This window comes from Triturus cristatus, chromosome 1_1 (assembly GCF_964204655.1).
Source record: "Triturus cristatus chromosome 1_1, aTriCri1.1, whole genome shotgun sequence".
NCBI classification, from domain to species: domain Eukaryota; kingdom Metazoa; phylum Chordata; class Amphibia; order Caudata; family Salamandridae; genus Triturus; species Triturus cristatus.
Genome location: NC_140579.1, coordinates 366,462,098 through 366,478,342, shown reverse-complemented (window position 1 = coordinate 366,478,342; position 16,245 = coordinate 366,462,098). Strand labels below are relative to the sequence as shown.

Sequence of the window (16,245 nt, the reverse complement as noted above, 5' to 3'; positions counted from 1 at the left end):
AAAATTACCTACATAGAGGCATGCCAGACTGGGAGCACAGGTGGCCCCCATGCTGGTCCCTTTGATCTGGATAAAAGCTTCATCTCTGAATAAAAATATATTGTTTTTTAGGATCATTTCAATACATGACACAATAAAGTTTTTATTAGCACCTGACAGGTCCTCATCTTCAAGAATAGCAGAGATTACCCCTATGGTGTCATTTTGGGGAATGTTAGTGTACAAGGCTTCAATGTCTAGGGTGACCAACATTTGGGTCTCCCTATTAAAGCCTTGTCCTTCAAATATCGAGATGGCATGAGCAGTGTCTTTGATGTAAGATCTTTGCTTCTGTACTATGGGTTTAAGGAAGTGATCCACGTATCTGCTAAGGGGTTCTAATATGGACCCTATGCTGCTGACAATTGGCCTCATGGGTGGGTCTTCAATATTTTTGTGTATGCTATTCTTGAAGATGAGGACCTGTCAGGTGCTAATAAAAACTTTATTGTGTCATGTATTGAAATGATCCTAAAAAACAATATATTTTTATTCAGAGATGAAGCTTTTATCCAGATCAAAGGGACCAGCATGGGGGCCACCTGTGCTCCCAGTCTGGCATGCCTCTATGTAGGTAATTTTGAAAAAAGACACATTTTTAATGAGATGGCCCCTTATTTTGAGAATATTTTAGGATGGCATCGTTTTATAGACGACATCATCTTTATTTGGGATGGTGATAACGATGATTTAAAACAATTTTTAGAATGGATAAACTTGGGAGATCCAAATTTAAAATTCACAGCGCACTTTAGCAACTCCCATGTGGAATTTTTAGATATAAAAATAAAAAATGTAGACAATGCCCTACAAGTAGAGCTTTTTACAAAACCGACGGACAAAAATACTTTATTAACGTACAATAGTAATCATCCACGTTCTCAGAAGGATAATATTCCCTTTGGGGAGTTTCTGAGACTTCGACGAAATTGCACTACATTGTCAGATTTTTACCACCATGCGGAAAGACTTACCAACAAATTGAAAGCGAGAGGGTATCCTAAAAAACTCATTAAACACTCACTAAAAAGAGCAAGATTTTACAATAGAGACAGCTTATTAGAGACCAATAAAAAGAAAGAGGATAAATCAAGTGGAAGAATTGTGTTTGTTTCGCAATTTTCAAATCTAAGTAATCAAATCAAAAACATAGTGAACAGAAACTGGAAGATTTTAAACTACGAGGCTAACACAAAACTGGAGAAACCCTTATTCTCATTCAGACGGAATAAAACAATCAGAAATTCCCTAGTAACTACGTACAAACAAACTTATGACACACAGACCACACTGACAGGAGAGAGAGCTAAAGGGAACCACAAATGTGGTAACTGCTCGGTGTGTGCACAATGTATAGAGACCAAACATATAACACACAATAGCAAGAAAGTGTGGTCCAAGTCTTTGAATAATTGCCGCAGCAAAAGTGTAATTTATCTCCTTATCTGTCCCTGTGGATTGGGATATGTAGGGGAAACAGGTAGAGAACTCCGTATTCGCCTGTTGGAACACAAGTCGGCAATCAGAAACAAGAAAATAAATGCCCCACTCACTGACCACTATGAGCAATTGAAACATGACTGTGAACAATTTCAATGGTTCATACTTGAAAAGGTGACAATTAACAGGAGAGGTGGAAATCTCATTGCAAAAAGGAAACAACGGGAACAATGGTTTATGTGTCAATTTAATACAGTAGATAGGGGACTTAACTCCAAAGAAGATTGGATGAGCATAATCACAAAATAAGGGGCCCAGAAGATTTGATGATGAGACAGGAATTGCAGCAATTACAATAACACAGGGGTTTTTGTGACAGCTGTTTATTTAGAGATAAGCTAAGGTCAATGTTTTAAACGATTAGGGCAGATGATGGTTTGCAAATAATAAACACACAATGCTGAGTTTAATATGCACCAGCAGCGAATAAATCGCATAAATCTATATAACTGGATTAAAGCTTTGGGAAATAAAAGGAAAATGGTAGAAAAAGCAAGAAAGAACAAGAAACAAAATTGCCCACAGCTAACAAATTGTTGAAATCTCAATAAAAAGTGCAATACAACAACCCTATAGAGTAGGTGCAATACCAATGTCCCCAATAATAAGTTTTGGTCAAACAAGAGTCCACAGCGAGTAGAATAGTGGGAGGATTCCTAGGTAGAACAAAGTTATGTTGAAATCAATACAACTATATGATTTGAATGAGACTAAGCAGAAGGGGGATAATGAAACAAAAGAAAATATAGGGATGAAGAAAAAGCAATCTGATTGGAAGACGTACAATGCGTTTAATTATTCTACCTTAAAAGAGCCGACTTAACATTGTGCTCGTAGAATAAATATCAAACAATAGGTCTCAAAACAAGTAAAGTGAAACATAACATTAATGGATTGGCTATGAATTCGACTAGCTACCTTTAAAGAGCCGATTGAACATCGTGTTCGCTGAATAAAGTTTAAAGTATAGGCTCGTAGAAAGAAGATTAACACAATATCAAGGGATGGTCCACTAATATGGCCAGGATTGGCCAAGTTAGGGTCAGGTGACACTCACGACCAATCAGGAATGAGGTGAGTGAGATCAAATAGGAGCACACGATAGAACGCGGTGTAAGAAAATACCGAGGATACGTTTTTGCACGAATACATCACCTGCACGCCACAGGTAAGAGGGAATGAAGAGTAATATAGTTGAGCAATGTATTTAACCGTAGACATTGCTTTGAATTAATTAGATAGCACGCTGCTATTAGTAAGGCGTAGGCATTGAAAGATAGTAGCAATCTGCGATATTGATAGCACCGCAATGACCTTAGATTAAAAATATGGAGTGACAGGATGGCGCCTCCCGCGAATATTTTGACGGCTCAATACGTAGCGCATAAAAATTGTGGTTGGCAGCATTATATGAGTTTCGGCGTATGCAAGAAAAGAGAAGCGTGGCCCTACTCGTGTTGGGCGTTAGTCGAATAAAAGGAGGACCACATATTGGGAACTGGTGCCTTTATCACTGACTTAGCGCTCCAAACGAACGGCAATAAATATGCCGTAGCTGATAAATACTATTAGAATAGCTAAAGTTAGCAATCGCTCATTTAAAGCAACATACTGAAACAATGTTTTCCGATCCTTAACAATTAGGAGAAGGCGGCCCAGAAAACAGGGAGAGACATTATAGACGTGAATCCGTCTCCCCTGCGCCAATAAAGAAAAATAAATCAGATCAGAAACAAAGAAATCTATGTGCAACAATGAGAGCAACTTGAAGGTAGGAACCATTTTGGGATAGACACAAAGTAATTGACATGGATACTTGATAGTCTCAATGGAAATTAGGCAACATAATAAAACTCATGTTTTTTTCAGAATACAGCCAATTGAATAGAAAAGTGTGACGATCTATCACAAACCTGAAAGGGAGTATGATCATAGAATAGATCAACTCAAGATAAGAAGGAATTGAAAGTGCAAAAAGGTGAGGATCACGTGAAAGTCTATTTATGAGTCCCCAGACCATGCCAAATAAAAAGAGGCTTGGGAATTAATAGGTGAGATACACACGAAAGTATACATATTATCGCAATATCATAAATAAACGATGAATTGCTATATTTATCTCAATACAGGATTGAAATATTGAACATTGAGTTGAGAAAACCCTCATCAATGGTCTTGAAAAAGATAGTGGCAAACAAATGAGCCCATCGAAACGCGTCGACGCAAAAAAGGCACAATTCAAGGAATGAGTACCGACCTATAGAGATGAATATATAAGTATCTCATAAGTGGTATAATCTGATTTATGTTCAGGAGGATGTGCAATATATGACAAAGTGTACTGTCTTTTTATGTGGTTTTCTCGGTTATGCTGGTTCATAACGGAATATGTTACTGTTTGATTTTTGTGTAATAATTTAATTGGTATATTTGAATTTCTCATATGTATTTGTAATAGGTTCCTTCTTGTGCTACTAAGAAAAATTTACTGTTCATAGTAATTGCTAAGTAGGGACTTTTTTAGACTGTGTTTTTTTAAAAAGTGATGTATAACATGTTTTTTTAAATAATAAATTCAAATGATTTCTGTATAAGAGTGGTGGAAAATAATTGTTTAATTACGATAGTACACAAGGGACTGCTAGTTGACACTTTTATGAGTACCCTATTCCCTTGAGTATTACAAGGGGTCTCTCTCTTTTATTTCATATGTTTGGTAGAGTCCGCCTAAGGACTGTGTAAAAGTTTACTGTGGATGAAATTCTCCATTTTCAATGACACCACGTACTGCTGCACATGCGGTATCGTTGTTCAGTGCCAACTGCAGGCTGCGCTGAACCATCAGTATATAAAATCATACTGTTCAAGAGGCAAAATATCACTGGCACGGGGTATATTTGTTCATACTGGAGAAATTCTTGTGTTTACAAAGTAGGATCAAAGACAGTCAACATCAGTATCTGTTAAGGAGGTGGCCTCTTGTATCCATCTTGGATGTAAGGCTTTTGCGTTAGAACCCTTGCCTTGGTGACAGCCTCTAAGGCTGGAATGGGCGTAACCACAATTATGCATTTCTCCAAGCCAATGGTCTTTCCTTTAAAACAGCTGTCTGAACTGCAGTCTGTATTTTTTCTGTACACGCAAACGCAATTCAGCACGTGAGTATAAATGGGATATATAGGCAATCTGTAAAGATAGGGTTTGCACACCTCTATTGATCCAAACTCTTTATTGACATTAATCATTAACATCTCCAGCTGACCAGCAATGCTCCTCCCCCTTAACTGAAGAGCCGCTGCCGCCTAATACCCATATAACAAAAGCACCTCTCAATGTGCATTTTGTTGTTTGGTGCGACTGCAACTATGGACGTTTTTCAGGGGTCGCAGTTGCGACCTCTGGAATGGCCCTTGCGACCACTGTTCTCAAAGGTGGCAAAATCAGTGCCTGAAACACAGGGGTAGCTCTTCCTGATAGTTGTCAGTCGGGGCTCCATTTCCTGGTTTTCTACCAATTTGTTTATTACACAAATAGTAAATAATATTATTTGTGTAATAAACATGGAGTACAATTAGCTGGAATGTGACCCTATCTGGCAGCTAAGGTAAGTCAAAAATGTTTTTAATTAATGTTGTATGCGTGCTTGTGAGAGTGTTTAAATGTGAGTGTATGTGTAAGCATGTGTAGTGACTCAAAGTAAAGGTCAAATGGTGTGTGATGTCTCTTCCACTACCTATAGCATTTTTGTGAAATGATGCTGATGTCTACAAGTGGCTGTGTGCCAACTTGCAAGTTCTGTTAGAGCGATTGATTCTGCATCTAGTACTGCACCACGTCTCTAGAAGTCTCTGGCAACAGCTTCCCACTATATCTTCAGTGATGCTGTACGCTGCAATTAATCTCTGGTACAAAAAGTCGTAGGATAGTGGTGATAATCATGGAGGGCCATTAAGGGATTTATCTCTAGGAGAAATAAAGTAGTTCAACACTTTTCATCAGGTGTTGGCAGTGACAGTGAGACTATGCCAGAGATACTGTTGATGCCAGCATCACACCACTTCAAGGCACCTTAATTGTGGCGCAATCTTTGACTGTGATTGCGCACTGAGCATTATTGTAACTTGGGTACTAGGTTCAAAATAGGGATGTGTACTCAACCATAAAACCAATTTGTCATGGACTGTTCCTACAGTTTTCATGTTGATTTACGGCTGCCAATCTTTTCTACTTCTGGTATCTTGTGGATGTACAATATCTCACTTTCACATTTTAAAATCCTATTACAAAGGTTATTTTACATTTACAGCTGGTACATGATAGTGATAGCTAGTTTGAAATATTGTATGAAACTGTAAGAAACACATGAAATGAAAAACAAAAATACTGGATTGGTAAGCACTTCGTGTATGTTATTTGCAGTCAATGGTGCTTACTTTTCTTGTTTTACAGAGTACTGCCAGGGTGGAATTACTCTAATGTTGGTCATAACCACTTAGTGTATTTGTTATCTTGGTATTAAGTTAACTTTTCTGACTCCTTTCCGATTTCAGTGTGCTGACCTTCAATCTGAATTGGACTGCCTGAGTCAGGAGTACCTCTTCTGCCAGACAAAGCTTTGTGAATGCAGAAACCAGATCAAAACATTTCAGGCTAAGAGGCCAAAGGTAAAAGATGCCTACAGTGTGCTACACATAAATAGAGACCCTTTTGATAAAGTCACTGTCATGTGCAGAAGGTAAAATCGAATGTTTGAAATATTTGTTTGTTTGTAAAACTTTATTTCGATCACCAGGATCATAAAAGCACCTTTTTCTAGAAATAATAGACAGAAATATTGCAAACTAATCAGCGATCCATTTGTTTAGTTCAATATAAAATAAGTCGTACTTCCGAACCTTAATATAAAGGAGTAATGAGTTAGATATTTGAACATAGTAACGAAAAAGTCATCATTTTGGGAGCTGCTTTTAGGTAGTGCATTCTTACGCCTCCCATGTCACTTAAGATTTGGTTAAATTATGCTATTCCAAAGAGCAGGTTTTGTTGTTACACAAATACATTCAAAGAGTGTGTGGGGCTTTTTTCATTCGGTCTGTCTCCTTTCTGCACATTACTTTATGTGACATTCACAACCTGATTCCTTTCTCTTTTTAGGGGTGCTGCAGCAGTTGCTTGTTTCCATGTCTGATGATCTTCCTAGCAATAGCGACAGCACTATTCTACATCATTGTTCTACAGCACAGTTTTATACGATAAGCTGGAGTATGCATCTTACAGATTTTAAACTGACGTTAGACATAAAGTGGTAAAATCTTTCTCAGGAATTTCGTATTTGTAAAATATTTTTTTTTAAATGTTTTATGGAGTATTTTGCCTGCTTGCAATTTTAGGAAACTATTTAATAAAGCTTCCTACAAATGTTGAAATGATGTTTTTAATGTATTTCTTTTCTTGTTTTATATTCACCATACTGGAAAAAGCAAACTAACCCATTTAATCTTATATTGGTTGCCAGATTGTCTGTAACCTATACATTAACATGCAAAAACATGGTGGATTCTGTGGAAAGCCTTTGGCAAATTACAGTTCTAGTACACAGTTACTAAGCAATATTTTCTTTATTGGAGACAATAACAAGATAGTATCGCACTGTGCTCCGTGTCTCTGCTTCAGGCTTTCAATGAAATTAGAATGAAGAGCAAGCAACACTAGGCAGGATAGTGGTGATAGTGGTGGTTTCAACATTGCCTCGCTACAACCACTCTTGTACACACTTTACGTGGGAAACGCTTGGTTGAAGTCTATCCGCCACTTATGAACTCATAGTTTCCACAGGACAGTGACTGTTTCTGTGTTTTCTCAATAAAGTGGAACTTAGCTGCCTATTCCAATAGTCTTAAATTAACAGACACCAACTGCTCTGAGTCAAGGCTTTTTTTCTCCGCGATTGCTGATTCATGCTTTACCTTGTACATTGAGGATTGCCTTGGTTCCCTTCAAATAAACATTGCTTGCTCTGTACCTTTGCCTTGATCAATAGGGTTGATACGCCTGAAGGGATCATTGTTTTGTTTTATAAATTCAGTAGCAGCAAAATGCCTGAACTGCTTTAGTCAACCGCTGCCCAAAGTTAAACACTACCTAAGCTTCATATCTTCAGTACATCTGTAGCTGTAGAGACCAACTTGTAGATAGATGATCCATAATGTTAATGTCCTCAATAAACTGCATCATTACTTGCCAACAGTCTAGCTGGGACAGTCGACTCCATTAGAAATCGAACGTTTGCAATCCCGCTTGCCATACAGATATAATGTTTAGTTGTGGTAATATCCGCTGGACTATGCAGCTTCAACTTCAGAGGAAACCGTGCCTGCAAGTAGGATTTTTCTCTCGTCCTTCCAGTAATTAAGGCTTCAAGACGGGTGCTGGCAATGTACAAATACTAGATAGGTGTTTACTGGTATTTCTTTATTCCAGTTGCATTGCTCGTCTACCACGTTATTGCACTGAACCACGCTGTGTGTAACATGTTTGTATTGTAGAACATTGGAGCACTTGATGCAAGTACACAGTTTGGTTCTATTCTTCATCAAGAGCCAATCCTGGATTTGAACCTAGGTCCGCAGATTCAAAGTCCACAGTTTTGCAAACAGACCATAGCTCCTGACTGTACTGGGCTGTAGCTGTTACATATGAAGCAACAACCATTTGAAAAGGTGGTATAGCACCAAGTTTACAATCTTCACCTCATTATACCATCTTGGGGAGTTTGACTTTTTCATTTGGGAGAATGTAAAATAATAAAACTTGACAGTTCTGCTGCTCTTCCGGTACAGAGTTGCCAAGTGTGATTGGAAGCAGGAGCATATGATGGGTGACCCTGAAGTTGTCGCTTTTTATTATCTAAATGGATAGGAAAAGAAGAGCTCAGTAGTAATGTGACAGGACAGGATAGACAGGTAGGCGCTGTCGCATGATAGAATGACACTTTATTTGGCTGCATACAGAGACTACTACAATTGTAAGTCTCTCACATGAACCTTTTTCCACCTGGCTGAAGCCTACACGCACAGTATTAAAAAAAAAAAATGTTAGCAACCCTACTTGCAACTAGGGACATGTTAGTAGATTACATACTATTGCTTTGGGCTGTCCCTCTTCCTCAAAATATTTGCTTGGCGGGACAAAATGCTGTTGGAAACCTGTTGCCTTGGCACATTTAACTGGACAGTTAAACTCTTTTTAGCATGAGCCTTTTTGATAACATAGTTCAACAAAAAAAAATGTGATCCACGTAATATACAGTAGCTACCCTTGTAGACTTTCAGGAGAGTAATGTATAATAGTATTCTGGCCCCCCCACACACAACCTCCTTCTCTAGGTTACCGATCTCTTGGTTCAGTTCTTGTCCTATATCTATTTTGACTTCCCTCACTTTTGGCAAGGCAAGTTCATCTATAGTCTGCATCAGTGAGACTCTAAACTGGTGAAGTAGTGATGGCACCACTACTCATTCTTTCTTTAGCCAATCGCAAGAGCTTGATTAGCTTGTTTATTAGTCAAGTACGGGTCTTGTAGATCTCGAAGGTGAAACCATATGCCTGGAGAGAAAAAAGAGGAACAGTTCTGCCTGCCTTTAAATCTCCTTGCATTCTTGCTGATCTCCACATAAGATGAGGGTGGGTGTGCACTACCATTTGCTTATAAGGTATGTGTTCAGCAACTGACCAACTGAAAAGTCCCTTTGAGATCTAATAGATGCAGAAGATTCGCCTTGTAGACATGCTGCGCGAGTTCATGAAAATCTTAACTGGGTAAAATATTCTATATATTAGTCTGCAGATGCTTTTGGATACATTCCTGTGTAAAGAAAAATACTGGCCATTACTCAATACACCAAAAATATTAACCTAATTGCAAAGACCTAATGCTTGACACAAGAAAGAGATGTTTAAGTATAAAGATATATTAGAAAGGCACACTTGAATATGAATACCTGAAAACATTTTAGAAGCAAATCCAGATTTGTAGAACGAAAAAAGAGAACAGACCAGCTTAACAGCAAGCAGTGTATCCAAAAGGACAACGAACATCTGTGGTGATTTAGCCTCTGGCGTTATTTTCCCTGGTCTGTAATAAGCTATCTGAATAGCACATCTGTACCATGTACGTGTCCTTGATTTGTGCTTGTTCAGAAATATATCACTTCTTGGTGAAACGGCACAGGGTCCTGGCACTAGACACTTTCGCAATAGTCTTGGTTCTACTGAACACACACGGCTGCATTGTAGTTTACTTTCTATCTATTCACAGTTTGGGGAATTAACACATTTGAAAGACACCTGAGAAGTGCAACAGGCATATCGCACCGAGGTATTAAATATACAACATACTCTGTAACGAAAACAACTGAAATTGAAAAGTAAACTAAAATTGAGATGATTATCAAATTAGCCCTTTGAATATTCATAATTACAAAAGAAAACTCTAAATCGTGTAACTTTTCTCAAATGCTGTTCAGTTACTAAAAGCCACAACATCAGGAAGGAATCTCCTTAAAAGCTGGGGTGTCTACAAGATATGTGCACGAGAGGAATAAAACTGGGATTTTGGTCTCCTGTAACTGTGATTTTCCCTGGATTACAAAATGTAGTTAAGTGCTCACATTAAGACATAGATCTCCTACCCAAAGATAGAGAAAAAAAATAAAGCATGAATGGAGAGAAATGTGAAATACATTCCCGGTATCAATTATTCTTCCGAAGTAGGATGGTATTGGTATAGTCCAACAACAATTCCCAGCAATGGCGAGATACAGTGCCAGAGACGTATGCAGATTTGTGGTGAAGGCTCACACCACAAATTTTTAAAACATGGATGTGATTTACAAAGCTACAGCTGTCAAGACTGTCAAACGACTGGTCACACTTAGATTAGTAAAACAATTCTGTTTAGAAAAAGCATTCTTCAGGTTTTCATTCCAAGAGTCTAGATACTCCCTCAAGTAGTGGTGCAATTCCTCTGGAACGCTAAAGGAGTAAACCTGAAATCGCATGCTATCGCTTATCTTTAAACATGATCCATCTGCACTGAAGACCCGAAGAGGCATGAGGGCTAAGCAATTTTCAAACCCTTTCCTTGTATCAAACCAATAGGAAGCACGATACCCCAAAAGAACGCCAAATATGGTGCACAAATTCCATTCTTGGCAGTTTACTGCCCCCATAGATACAGTTCCAGGTTTACCATTTCTAAATAGGGTGAGATGACTCAGCAGTTCATAAACGTGTCCCTTGATCTCCTCGGAATGGCATGATTCACAGACCGTCGGACTTGTCTGGCCTGTCGAAGCATCAACAAAGGCAACAGCATTTCTGTGCAGAGCAGATTCCAGATTCAACACTGCATTCTCCACATTCACCACAATTATGTTATCTACTATGTCAAGTAGATGTACGTGGTGCTTGATCCAACCAATGAGTTGAAGTTCCTGAAGGAAGTTGCAGAGTGGCACAATCCCAGCTGTGCTGTAATCATACAGGAAGGCAGGAGGAAGGCAGGTTTCAACCCACAATCTACAGCTAGTATTTCAGTGGCAAGGTTCAAGGAGATGGATGGAGGGAAATTCTTCTTCTTCTTCCCTGTCCCTAGATGACGTTGTGCTGCTGCGATCAACAGTGGAGAAAATGCTGCAGACATTATTTAGTGGTTCAAGCAAACATTTTGAAAAAGTGTCTGTTTCAGTAAACTAATCTAAGAAACAATCTTGAACCCTTATTGAATTAGGCTGATTCCATGCCATCACTGCTCTCAAATTTGTGAATTCATTACACATGTAATTTTGCTTTTGTTATGCTTCCATTCACTGAAAGAAAAAAAAAAGAACTATGTGTTATTACAAGTTACATAAATAAGTCACTTAGATTAATGTAACCAAATGTGTGAAGAAAAGATTCACTTGACAAAGTAGTAGATACACGTCAACAGGGTTTAGCATTAAGAATTGTCAAAGTACTATTACAGTTGGTCACACAGAATACTCAGACTTGGTACAGTCTGTGTTACTGTTACTTCCCAATAAGTATATTCGCATGGCCAGGCAGGTACATTTACTACTGGAATGCTTTCACCAGCCTCTAGTTCAATGATAACTGCATCCGTGGGGCTGGATAACGTTGCTGGAATCAGGATACAATTGTCCAGCAGTAAAATCATTAAAGGTGGTTAGGGGATTACAGAATCGGAATAACAGATCTGTGCCGAACTTTGCACCTACCGGACTGCTCCTACATTTGAAGAATATATCTATTTCGAAATTCTCAAAAAGTCCCAGGAGTAAAATGTATACATGCAGAATGTGTACAAGTTTTCAAAACCTCATAGGAAATGTAACACGAGTGACTATTTGCACATGTAACATTTTTATTTCTCCACAAAGAAAGTATTTTCCCCTCTGCACATACCATTTTCTCTATATCCCCTCTTAATTTTGGTGGCAATTATTTACCATTCATATTGTGGAAGCAAACTTAAAGAAGTAAATTTGTATATTTTTCCATGTTTGGAAACTACTTGCAAATTGTTGGAGATTACCCACAAGCTTAAGTTTCTGTGGGCATTGAAGAACCTTTACAGGTCGACTAAACCCAGAAGGCCCACTACCTAATACACTTCTACTACTACTTTTACAATTGTGAAAAGTCCACCATACTAGAAAAATTGCAGCACTCGTCAATGCATGTACTGAAAAGTCTGTAATTTCTCATTAACCAGAATCAGGAATTTTTGCCAGGCAATCAAAATGTTTGCATCCATAAATTTATCTTGGGTACAAAAATACTTTAAAAACATAGAGCCCATGGTAGTTCTGTTTACAATCGTTAGTTGATAAGAACAACCTTTTTGACCTCTAATATCTTTTGGATCCATTTGAGAAGTCATCCTCAAACCTTTCAAAAATGCGGAAGCACATGGGTTTGATAGGTTTCATGAGTCTAGTAAAGACATTCCAAAACCTGTAATTCACATTTAAAATCCCATAAGCATATTTCCTCACTGACACACCAAAAACCTCTAAACAATTTGAACCCAAACTTGAACCAGATGGTAGTGCTTGGCCAAAATGTAAATACTTTTCTGGTCTGGTGTAAATCTGTTCAATAATTCTGAAAACAACTAAAAATGAGAGATTAAAAATGTCGCACGTCTGAATTCTGAATCTAACTCCATCACTCACAGGCTGAGAGAATTGAGAATTTCTTTTTTTTTTTTTTTTTAAACAGTTTATTGCAATCTCAAGTATATACAAGTATGGGCCTACAACCTTCCGGCCGGCCGCTAGAGTGACAGGAGCACCTGACAAACTTACAAAAGGGCACTTGGCGTTGCAGAGAAGTAAATCAGGAGGCATCAACGACGTGGGCCACATGACTCTACGCCCACAATACGGTTTCATTTTATACACACACAACAACATAAAAAAACCACACCCGCAAGGCAACCCGCAATCAAAGGTAACCACACGTGCTCCTCAAATGAGGGACCCCGACCATCTACAGGAATCTGGAGAGGGGGAAGGGAAACAAGTCCAGGACTGGGGGAACTCTGTGCCCGGGGCTGGGGGAGGGGGTCAACTAGGGGGACGGAGCCGGTGAGGCAGCAGGCAGCCGTGGTGGCTCGCAGATACCCCCGCGGTAGGCGTTCCAGGGGCCCCATATTTTCACCCACGCCCCAGGCTTGCCCCTCGCCACATACACCACCTTTTCTCGGAACATGCACCAATCCATATGTTCTTTCCAGGCCGACACCGCCGGGGGCCGCTGGGATCCCCACAGTTGAGCAATGTCACGCTTGGCTATCATATATCCCAGAGTCACCCATCGCGTCTGCGGAACCGAGTAATCAGTTGGTTCCCACACATTCAGCAAGCATCTCCTCGCTTCAGGCAACAGTGCGACATGCGTAACCAGACGCAGGACCTCATGCACACCACGCCAGAATCGCTCCACCCTCGGGCATTCCCACAAAATATGCAAAAAAGTCGCCAAAGCACCACACCCACGCCTACACAACCCATCCTCAGCATAACCCATACGCAGAAGCCTTGGCCCCGTCATGTAAACCCGGTGGAGTATCTTAAGCTGGACGAAGCGAAGGCGAGCCGGTATGGCCACCTCCTTCGGAGAGGCCACCGCAGAAATCCAGTCTTCGTCGTCCAACTCCAGCCCGTCGGCAACCCAAGCCTCACGGAGGCCGGTCAGCAGGCCCGAGCGGTCATTAATCAATTTTTTGTAAATGAGGGAGATCGTGCTATCCGGAACGTGGCCATCCAGCACTCTATCCTCCAGGGGGGAAGACTCCGGGATGGAGGCGACGTCTGGGAAGACGGAGCCCAGCGCATGACGGACCTGCAAGTACCGAAAGTATTCACTACCCTGCAGCTGAAACTCCGTCTGCAGCGTCTCGAATGTTTTAAATCCCCCTCTCGTCCAGAGGTCCCCCACTTTACTGATGCCAATCGTGTCCCACTTCTCGAAGCCCTTCGAGGTCCACAGGGAGCCCAACCGCTGAGGCGCATACAACGGCGACGCCCGGGTCAAACGGTCCTTCCACCCCATAGCTGCATTGGCCGCGTGCCACACCCGCACCATGACACGCGTAGGCCCCGTCAAGCGGGGATCCGGCGCGCCAGAGTAGAGCGCTCGATTGTAGTCGCCACCGGGCAGGAGCATCTTGTCCATTTCAAATGCCGGGTTCAAGGCGGGCCCATAGAGGCCGTGATTAATTGCAGCTAGCTGGGAGGCCCAGTAATACCGCTTAATGTCCGGGAGGGCAATCCCCCCGTCATACCACGGGAGCGTCAACTTCGCCAGGGCTATACGCGGCCTCCCGTCCCAGAACAGGCGGCGCTGTAGACTCTCCACCTCACGGAAGTAGCGCGCCGGGACTAGGTCCATAGTGTTCTGGAGAGCGTACAGGAAGCGCGGCAACGACATCATCTTAAACAATGCCGCCCGGCCGAGCGGCGAAAGCGGCAGGCGCCGCCAGCGCGCAACGTCCTCCTTCAAGCGCTGGAGGGGGGGAAGCAAGTTTCGCTCGTAGCGGGCCTCCGGGTCCAGCGTGATATAGACACCCAGGTACCGAAACCCCTGCGAGGCAATCTGGATCGGACATCCCCGCGGGAGGACGGGAGCCTCCCCGGAAAGCACATAGACACATGATTTAGCCCTGTTGATGACAAGGCCTGAGTTACGGCCGAAGGAGCGCAGGACATCAACCAGGACAATCAGTGATTTGTGCGGGGAGGCTAGGTACAAAAGGATATCGTCAGCGTAGAGGGACACGCGGTCCTCATACTCGGGGGTCCAACGGAGACCACGGATGGAAGGGTGCCACCGCAGCCACTCCGCCAGGGGTTCCAAGGCCAATGCAAACAGGAGCGGCGACAAGGGGCAACCCTGTCGCGTGCCCCGTCCCAGCGCGAGCGGGGCCGAGACTCGCCCATTCACTACCACCTGCGCTAACGGGCCCGAGTACAACAATTTGACCCAGCTGATGAATCCCGGTCCAAATCCAAATTTCGCCAGCATCGCCCAAATGTATGGCCATTCGAGCGTGTCAAACGCCATGGTGGCGTCTAAGGACGCCAAGATGGCCGGCTCCCGCACAAACGGAACACGCGCGAGCACCCCGTGCAAGCGCCGCAGATTGAGGGCCGTGTTGCGATGGGGGATAAAGCTAGACTGGTCTTGGTGGACCAAATCGCCCACCACACCGACCAGCCGGTTGGCAAGCACCTTGGCAAGGATTTTGGGCTCCGCATTCAAGAGCGAGATAGGCCGATAGGAGGTAACCCGGTCTCGGGGCTTCCCCTCCTTGTGGATCACCACGATTGTAGCCAGACGTTGGTCCGGCGGGAGGGAGCCCCGCGAGTGGGCCGCCAGGAACATCGCGCGGAGGTGGGGTGCTAGTACGTCCGGTCGCAGCTTATACAACTCAATAGGGATGCCGTTCGGGCCCATGGCCTTGCCAGATGCGACCGAGCGTATAGCGAGGGCAATTTCGTCCGAGGTAGGAGCAGCATCCAACGACTCCCTGTCCTCCACCGAAAGGGAGGGCAGCGCGATATCTCGAAGCAGGGCATGAGAATCCGCCTCCGAGCAGGGAGAGACCGGGGAATACACCTCGCGGAAATAATCCGCGAAGCAAGAGACAATGTCTTCCGGCTCGGTGACACGTACACCATCCATCCTCTCAATCAGCGGAACCACACGACTCACTCTCTCCTTTTTATCCAACCACGCAATCAATTTACCAGCCTTATCACCCACATAATACAGTCGCCCCTGTTGCTCTCTACTGAGGCCCCTGGCTGCCTCCGTGACGAGGGCCCTATAGGCCGCTTGCTTAAGGTGTAGAACATGCAGTGCAGCATCCGTCACCCCACTCCCCAAATCACCCTCTAGTTCAGTAATTTCGGCCTCCACTCGGGTCACCTCCTCCTGCTCGCGCCTCCGGGCATGGGATATGAAGGAGAGGGCCTCCCCCCTAATAACTGTCTTGAAGGCCTCCCAAAGGGAGATAGCCGAAGGGACAGACCCCACATTCTCCTCGAAATACCGCTGCAAGGATTTAATCAGGTCAGAACGAATAGTGGGGTCGCGCAGGTACCAGGCATTGATTGGAGCTACCCTGCCCTCCCC

The 16,245-nt window shown here is 42.5% G+C and overlaps 1 protein-coding gene and 1 pseudogene across 4 annotated transcripts in view; one reads left to right on the top strand and one right to left on the bottom strand.

The window, feature by feature from the left end:
* The window catches only part of TRAF3IP3 (TRAF3 interacting protein 3), a 546,425-nt gene extending 537,806 nt beyond the window's left edge, over positions 1 to 8,619 (top strand). For 3 of the 4 annotated variants that reach the window (XM_085631142.1, XM_085631127.1, XM_085631089.1), the window contains 2 exons: positions 6,090 to 6,203; positions 6,694 to 6,962. In XM_085631142.1, coding sequence (XP_085487268.1) covers positions 6,090 to 6,203; positions 6,694 to 6,795 — 216 coding nt within the window. In that variant the 3' untranslated portion in view covers positions 6,796 to 6,962. Of the gene's footprint in view, positions 1 to 6,089; positions 6,204 to 6,693 lie in introns of all 4 variants that reach the window. The other variant, XM_085631112.1, reaches the window with a different exon arrangement.
* Positions 8,620 to 10,299: 1,680 nt separating this feature from the next.
* Positions 10,300 to 11,382, bottom strand: LOC146870226 (UPF0739 protein C1orf74 homolog; annotated as a pseudogene).
* Positions 11,383 to 16,245: the final 4,863 nt, after the last annotated feature.